The sequence below is a fragment of the Nicotiana tabacum genome, chromosome 22, assembly GCF_000715075.1.
Source record: "Nicotiana tabacum cultivar K326 chromosome 22, ASM71507v2, whole genome shotgun sequence".
Classification (NCBI taxonomy): domain Eukaryota; kingdom Viridiplantae; phylum Streptophyta; class Magnoliopsida; order Solanales; family Solanaceae; genus Nicotiana; species Nicotiana tabacum.
Window position 1 is genome coordinate 73,491,099 of NC_134101.1, and position 9,388 is coordinate 73,500,486.

The following is a 9,388-nucleotide window of genomic DNA, read 5'->3' on the forward strand; positions in this document are numbered from 1 at the left end:
CAAAATCCGAACACTCATTCAATAACGAGTCCAACCATACAAAAATTACTCAATTCCGACATCAAATCATCAATCAAATCCACAAATCCTACTCTCCAATCCATAGTCCAAAATTCCCCAAATTCCATCTTAAAATTATATAATCTAGGTGGGAAATTCAATGGACATTCAATATTAATTAATAAAAATAATCAAAAGTCGCTTATATTCTCCCCGAGCACCCAAAGTCCAAAAATAAAGAATTAACTCTAACCCTCGATTTTATATTCTTTCCAAGCATTTTTGCATCTGCGGACACCCCAGCCGCACCTGCGGCTCTGCTTCTACGGAATCCACTTAAGGACGCGACCAGCCGCACCTGCGACCCAACACTCGCACCTGCAATACCGCTTTTGCGGTCCACCCATCCCTTTTGCGCGTCCGCTTCTGCGCATTCCTCTCTGCTTCTGCGATCGCGAGCCACATCTACCAAACTCTGCATCTGCGAAGACTCGTCTCATCTGCGGGATCGCATATGCGGAATACCTCCCCGCACCTGCGACCACTGCCCAACTCCTACAAAACTGCACCTACGACCGCTGGCTCACTTCTGCGGTCACGCACCTGTGACCGATCCTCCGCAGGTGTGATGACACCAGACATCAGCAATATCAGAAATTCTTCTAAGTTCAATTCCAATCTGATTTCCATCTGAATCATCCCCGAGGCCTTTGGGACCCCATCCAAACATACCAACCCATCCTAAAACATCATACGAACTTAGTCGAGGCCTCAAAATCATATCAAATAATATAAAAAATACGAATCGTACCCCAATTCAAGCCTAATGAAACTAATGAATTTCCAACTTCTACAATCGATGCCGAAACCTATCAAACCAACTCCTATTGACCTCAAATTTTGCACACAAGTCATAAATGACACAATGGACCTATTCCAACTTCCGAAACCAAAATCTTAGCCCGGTAACCATATCAAACTTCTCAACTCTTCAAACTTCAACTTTTCCAACTTTCGCCAATTCAAGCCAAAATTACCTACGGGGCTATCGGAACCATCAAAACTCCATTCCGGAGTCATTTACACATAAGTCAATATCCGATCAACTCCTTCAACTTAGGCTTCCAACCTTGGGACTAAATGTCCCATTTTATTTTGAAACATCCCTGGAACCAAGCCAACCACCCCAGCAAGTTACATAACAACAAACAAACATAGAATAGGCAATAAATGGGGGAACGGGGCTATAATACTCAAAACGACCGGTCGAATTGTTATATAAACAACATTCGCCTAGACTTTTACAGCATGCAAGTACCAATATTTTAAAATTTAATTTTTTCAAACTTTTTATCAATTCTTTCATCCATCCCCAAAAGAGTAAACTTATGGCACTAAAATTCTAGTTTCACCTTTCCAAATAAGAAGAAAATCACTCTTAAACTTAAAAGAAGAACGAAAGTTAAAATAAGTTCACTCCCTCTAGGAAAACAAAAAGATATAATGAAAATTTTAAAAAATTACCCATCAATATAACATGAAAGCTGATTTTGATGGTCTTATCTTCTCCTACCAAAATCAAACTTTTATGGCACTTGATGGGGATTTTTTTATAGAAAGAACCATCTTTTGGTGACCTTCAAATGGATAAACACTAACATTAGTCTATAAAATATCATACGGCCTTCAATGCTAATGAATTAAAAAACATGATGAAACTAAAGAAGAATGACAATATTTTAATCAAAACAACGGATTCTCAAAATCATATATTTAATTTTAAAGATCTAAACATATTATTAGTCCTAAACGTGTACATATTTTACTATTGTTGTTTGCAAGGGAAAGATATTGTTTTACCAATATTAGAGAACCAATTTAACCTTATTTAAATTAAATAAGAAATCTGTCACTTTAACTTTCATAAATTGTTAGAACTTTATAACTAATTAAGGAAACTCTATTTCTTTTTGTCGTCATTATGTTAGAAAGCAATAAATTAGAATCCTTCAAGTTTTATTGTTTAAACACATAATTAACGTTAGAAATCCTATACTTAATGCAAATAAGAAAATATTTGATAAACTAAATTTTTGTATGATTTCAAAGTCCTAAATATAAGAAAAATTATTAAATGACAATGTTATCCCAATATAAATTTAGTTTTAAGGGGTAAAAAAGGCGAATGATATTTTATTTATAAGGACATTTCATGTGCTTTACTATAACTAGTCTTAGAGTATGCGTGTTGCGCCTGTACAAATATTAAGAAGTATAAATTTTTTAAAAATTACATAAATATTAATTAAAACAGTATATAGATCAAAGATATGACCAATAGCTCCTATAGTGCAAATTCTATTGTAGGAGTATTAATTTTAGAGTTGAGGTAAGGAGTATAAAATTTAAATAAAAATTACATTACATAAATATAGGTTTGAGTTTGAGTTTGCTCACCAATAAATTCACACCAAAAAGTTAGGTATTCTTTAATAATGCGGCCAACAACTACACTTCGATTTCCTTCAAAGGCCTTCTAAGAGATACTAGGGATTATCAGTAAATTCAGTGTACTTCCCAAATTTGAAACTATGGATGTTAAAGTTCTTTCCAAGGAAAACATCAAACCCTCTGTACCAACTCCTCAGCACCTAAGGAACTACAAAATCTCCTTCCTAGATCAGCTTGCTCCATCTTCTTACGTCCCAGTCATTCTCTTTTACAATAATGCCAACGTTGTTAATGACCACTTGAATAAAGAAAATACCTTGGCTTCAGATCTCCTTAAGAAATCTCTTGCTGAAACCCTAAGTTATTACTATCCTCTTGCTGGTAGATTCAAAGACTTAAACTCTATTGAGTGCAATGACGATGGAGTTCTATATATGGAAGCTCAAGCAAACTTCCATCTCTCTATGTTTCTTGAAAATCCTGATATTCCATTCCTTAACAAGTTCCTTCCATGCAAAGGAAACTGCCTAGAACAGAGTTGTCAACCTCTCCTTGCTGTACAAACCTCCACATTTGAATGCGGTGGAAGAGCAATTGGAGTTTGCATGCTTCACAAGGTTGACTTTTGCATAGTTTGTACTACTCCCTCCGTTTCAATTTATGTGACACACTTTCCTTATTAATTTGTTCCAAAAAAATGACACATTTCTATATTTGCAAAAAAATCAACTTCAAACTTTCTATCTAACTCATTTACTCTCGATGAGAAGTTTTTATAGTCGCACGAATTGAAAGCTCCTTTTACCCTTTAACCTTTTAAGACCACAAATTTTAAAAGTCTTTTTTTTTAAAACTCCATGTCAAGTCAAACTACGTCACATAAATAAAATAGAGGGAGCAAATATATGAAGATTGTAGTGGGTTTGTCTCACATCGAAAGTCAAAAATGACTTAGAATTTTTAGTTTTTATTTAAAACTTGAATTGAATTTAGGTTTAAATTTAAACGAACATGTTTGTTGATGAAAAAAATGAATGTTCTGAATAGCCTTCTTTCAACTCTATAAATTCGTGCTTTCTTGTGACTTTTTTTAATTTGATTTTCTACTAACAGGTTGTAGATGCTTCTGCGATGAGTTCTTTCTTGAAAACATGGGCCAAGCTTACCCATGGTGAAGGTGATAAAACACTGGATCCAGACTTCACCTCAGCAATCTCTCTATTCCCTCCAATAGAATCATTACCAATTAAGTTCATAAGGAATTTCGAGAACTTTTATTTCCAAGGCTCAAAATCGCCAATGAGAAGGTTCTTGTTCGACTCCAAAGCCATAAAAGCTCTCAAAGCTAACACATCTAGCCAAAGTGTTCCTTTTCCATCTAAGATTGAAGCATTGACAGCTTTTCTTTGCAAACGGATTGCATCAGCCTCTAAATTTCTTACGAATGCACCAATGACTTTGGTGATCACACATGTTGCAAATTTAAGGCCTCGCACTGAGCCACCCTTGCCCCAAAACTCTTTTGGAAACATTCTTTGGATACCATTTGCCTTTTATGACCCTTTGGATGCTAGCATGGAGTTGCCTGATTTAGCAATAATGCTAAGGGAGGTTTTTTCCCAATTAACCGCGGAGAACGTTAAAGGTACTTTTGAACTGCGTAATCATTTCATCTGAAAATGTAATTTTTTTCAGAGAAAGAGCATATTTTCATTTACTTAATTATGTTTTCAACAGAAATAGAGAGCGAGTCTACACTCACGACCCTCAACGAGTTGTTTAGTGTGTCAACAAATGAGAAGATAAAGATTTTCAGATTCACAAGCTGGTGCAATATGGGAATATATGATGTTAATTATGGTTGGCAAAAGCCGTAGATATGAACCCATAACTTTAAAAATATAATGGGTTCAATGTTAAAAATTTTAAAATTGAACCCACAAGATTTAAATCTTGGATCCGCCTCTGTATATATATATATTTAATTTACTTAATTATGTCTTCAACAGATATAGACAACGAGTCTACATTCACGACCCTCAACGAGTGGCTTGAAAGTGTGTCAACAAATGAGAACATAAAGATTTTTAGATTCACAAGCTGGTGCAATATGGGAATATATGATGTTAATTATGGTTGGGGAAAGCCTGTTTGGGTTGCTCATATGGGGGATTTGGATGCTGCTAATATTCGATCCAAACATCAGTTTGTCTTTTTAGAAAGTGCATGCAAAGAGGGTATAGAGTTGTGGATTGCATCTGATGATGAAGAGATTAGGGTTGTGGAAAAGGATCCAGAGTTTCTCGCATATGCCAAGCCAAATCCAAGTATTTGCACGAACTAATTAAATAGCTCATTTGGAGAAAGGTCCAAAGAATTTATTAACTTTCTACAAAATTTGTCTTGGAAGTGATAGAGAAATGTTATGCATCTTTCTAATTTGGCTGGCACAAACGTTCTCTCTCCATTGTATGTTTTCTTGCATTTTTCATTGTCTAGTGTGTGCCGAGTTTTTCAATACGTAATAGATTCAGGTGTTTCAAATGAAGTAAGCATTTCATTTAACCAGGCCCAAAATCCTTATTTTAGTACTGTTGCTGGTTTCTTTACTTAGTTGTAGCGTCCTATTAAATACCTATAATATAGTAAAAGTAAAAATAATTCATCGCCTAGGAAGTGAGTGAATTCGGAACATTTATATTACATCCGTCTCGGCTCATCCTGCTGGCAATAATATAATTTGCATGAAAAAAACAAAATAAGAACAAGTTAAACTAGCGCGCTCTAATCAAGCTTATTTTAAAAAGGATTTAAGTTGTACGCATGATAGTGTAATTAATGACTCTGTTATATGATCAGTGTAATTTAATATGTTATATCAAGTTATTAATTATTTATTCAAGAATATTAATTAATACTATTAAATTAGAGTTATGTGCAATTTCCGACCGAATCAATCGTAATAATATAAATAAAAATAAATATTTATTTAAAATTAAATAATAAAAACATATAATTTTCGACCGAATCAGTCGGAAATTAATAATTAAAAAATAAATAATTTCTGACGGAATCCGTCGAAAACTCTTAAAAATTAATTAATTTTTTCGTCATTTCCGACCAATTCGGTCAGAAATTTGGGTATTTTTGAAAAATAACTGGACAGCTGTTCGACCGTTTCCGTCCGAATTTTCTGTAAAACTTGGCAGAATACTGCTCAATTTTGAGCTACACCACCTGTCAAAAAATTACAATACAATAACGCCAATAACCAATCAACAAATATCAACAAATATAACATCTAAACCAACAAATTCAACCATTAATACAATATAAACCAACAAATCCATTAAACCTAATAAGTTTGGGCATAAAAACATCTACATAGTAGCCCACATTCAAGTTTAAAAACAAAACATAAACTTGTCTCTCACAATCAAGTTTACTAATCAACCGAAACCATACATCTAAACTACTACAAATCAGATTCAGTTTGTTCATCTTCATCATCAAATAGATCATGCCCATGTTTTCTCATGAATTTCTGCATCTTAACAAATGTTCCGAATTGTGAGTCCAACTGTTGCTTCAAATCACGAATTTTTTTTCTCATATCTTCCATTTGTTCTTGATTTTGAGAAGAAGAAGAATTGGGTAAGAGTGGGTTTGGATGACCTGTAGGTCGACATACTCCAAGTCCGTAGACTCTACTTTTGTTTACTCCACCCGCTGCCTCTGTCTACAATGAAGCCATATCATCAGGTGTTGGTTGAGTTCAAGGAGGCTGAGTTTGTTGTCAATCTTCTACCCTTTTATGATAATCTTCCTAAAATGAAAATATAATTATTATGTAAACAAACTAATATGAATAAACCATAAATAATTATGAAGTTAGTATTTTACATATGCGTATGACGCACGCGTCTGCGCCCAGTGTTCTCTTGTACCGTCCTTCTTCTTTTTCTCATGCGCCTCCTCGAAGACCTCAGCGTGACTCACATCTCACCCTCTTTCCTTTTCCTTCATAGGAAAAAGTATGAGTTAGACATTACAGTCATAAAATTTTATATGTAAAACTAAGAAAAAATTTATAACTAATTACCAATCTTAGTTTATGAGCTGCAAAACTAATCGAACCTCCTATGTGCAACGAGCCACCTTTACTGGAAGCACGGTTTGCCTTTCCTTGTTCACTATTCTTCTTCCATTCATCGGTATACCATTTCGCAAGAAGTTTATCCCAAACATCTTCTCTTAACTACTCTGGCATTTTACCAGCATTCCGACCAGTGAACATAGTATCTTTAATCCGCTTAGCAGCTTTCTTCTCGAAAATATTATTTAGTTAATTTTGATGTTGAGGATGCCATGTACACTTTGTCTGAAATATAAAAAAAGTAACATTAGATGAAGACGATAATTATTAAATAAATGTAATCAATTTTTATCCTAAATTGATTCCACATTTTCTCTCTGATGTTGTACGGTATCTGTCTCCAAGAATTCCACGGCAAATGATAAAATGGCTTCATAGAATCCACAACCAAATGTGTAGACTAAAAGGATGGCAAAAACCTGCATAAAGTTAACATATATAACTAATAACCATCTTAAAGTTTCAAAAGTTTTAATTATAAATAAATCTTCCATAATATTAACATATTTAAAAGTACATTCAAAACTTAAAAAATAGTATAAGAACTTTCTTACCCATCCTCGTAGGGGACGATTATCAATCGATTATAACTATCATATTGTACATCCCCTCCAAGATTCTGCATGCGTCTACTAGATGGTGTAGAAGCAACACTATATGTAACTGGGCGAGAGCCTTCAATATCTAACATAGATATGTTGGTAATGGATGATGATAATGGAGTGGAAGATGGTGGAGCAACAAAAGACGAACCATCATGCTGACTACCATAAAAATTCGGGGATGCAGCAGTTGGTGAGCCACCATGCTGACTACCATAAAAGCTCGGGGTTGCAGCAGCTGGTGAGCCAGTATGCTGACTACCATGAACGCTCGAGGGTGCAACAACTAGTGAGCCACCATGCTGACTACCATGAAAGCTCATTGAAGAAAATAATATACAAGGTGTGGGTACAAAGTTAAAAGCAGTGTTACTTTGACTTCCTTTGGCAGGCATAGAATAATACTGAACTAAATTATTAGATGGAGGGCAATGAAGTCAACTGAGAAGGATGTGGAAGAGGATGGCAAGGAAGAGGAGGACTCATATTTGGCATACTTGAGGTAGTTGGAACAGATTATTTTTTCTTCTTAGATTTCATCTTTTCCTTCCCCTTAGATGCCATATCTGTAATATAATCATAATAAAATACAAAATAAAAAATACAACAAGTGATAGTAAATATCAAAATAATTATTCTACACATTAAACGACTAAAGAAATAAATAAACAAACTAAGAAGTCATAAAAATATAAAATAATTTTACAACATAATAGATAATTAAAGGAATAACATAAAAACCCCAACATGTCATAAAAAACATACAAAAATTCTTCAAATATATTAAATGATTGAAGGAAGAACAACATAAAAAAGAATAACAAGTCAATCCCCATCGCTATCTTGATAGTAATCATCTAAGTCTTCATCATCATCTGTTTTACTTTCATCTAGTAATTCTTCCTCATCACTTGGTTCATGTTCAACACCTCTATCTTCGTCCTCATTTGGTCCAAGGTCAGAAGGATCAAATTCTTCATATATCCATTCATTATGCTGCAATTCATCTGCTAATTTATCATCCACTATTGATTCAACACTTGAAATATCATTCTGGTACGCCACATCTAATGCATCTTCGACTTCCACTCTACCCACGGGCTTTGTTTTCAAAACTACCCGTCATGCAGACTTATTCTTCCTTAAAGGAAAAGGAGCATAATACACTTGTGTTCACCTTTTGTGTAATGATAAAGGGATCATAAAATCTATATTGTCCCGTGTGTTTAATTCTAACTATTTTGTACTGAGCGTGCAATTTTGTACCTCTACTCGGTGTTGGATCATACCATTTACATCGAAAGAGTACCAACTTGTTTTTCCGGCCGGCCTACAGTATACTCCAGTTCCAAAATCTCTTGAAGTAAACCATAATAATTAATATCTCCATCACCTTTCACCCATACCCCACTATTGTTGGTTTTCTTTCCATTAGACCATTCTTCTGTATGAAACTTATACCCATTGACCAAGTATTTAGACATCATTCTGACTCTAGGATCAGGTCCCCAAGCTATATCACGTAAAAATGGGTCATTAATGCCATTAGCTGGATCATGAACCTATATATATAATTAAATATAATTTAGAATTTTAAAAATACATATAATTAATTTACATATAATAAGAATCATGTTAAATAATAAGTAATCCTTATAAATTTTTTAGACCACTCTGAAAATATGGGATAAACAACATCTTGCCCATATGTACCAATAAAGTAACTGTCATTATTACTTTCATTAATTAAATCAGTGGTAGATCTAATAAAAAAATATGTAATATATACAAATATGTACTTACCTATAATAAGGTTGGACCTCAGGGCAATTCAACAATACATGTGTTGTAGCTGACTTTAGCTCCATCTCAGACAACCTTCGCTTTGGATAATTTTTTGGACCTCCTTTACCTGATTGATTAAAAATAGAAAATAGTGGTGCATTTCATGTTCAAAATAGTATGAACAGAAATAAGATGTTTCTTTAGCCACATATGCCTCGCATATCGAACCCTCAATTCTTGATCTATTTTTTACCGTTCGTTTACATTTGCCAATAGTCCTACATAGTGTTATTTTTAGACGAAACAATCTTTAAAGCAAATACAAAAGGTAAATGATTAAATGGAATTACCTCTCGAAGGGATACATCCATCTACATTGAACTGGCCCTCCAAG

General features: G+C 34.1%; 1 protein-coding gene across 1 annotated transcript; it reads left to right on the forward strand.

Moving 5' to 3' along the window:
• The first annotated feature begins 2,518 nt into the window (after positions 1-2,518).
• Positions 2,519-4,315, forward strand: LOC107823446 (akuammiline synthase 2-like). The gene is made up of 2 exons (XM_016650088.2): positions 2,519-3,068; positions 3,565-4,315. Exons 1-2 carry the CDS (start codon positions 2,592-2,594, stop codon positions 4,126-4,128), a joined length of 1,041 nt encoding a protein of 346 aa, XP_016505574.2. The 5' UTR covers positions 2,519-2,591; the 3' UTR covers positions 4,129-4,315.
• The last annotated feature ends 5,073 nt before the right edge of the window (positions 4,316-9,388 follow it).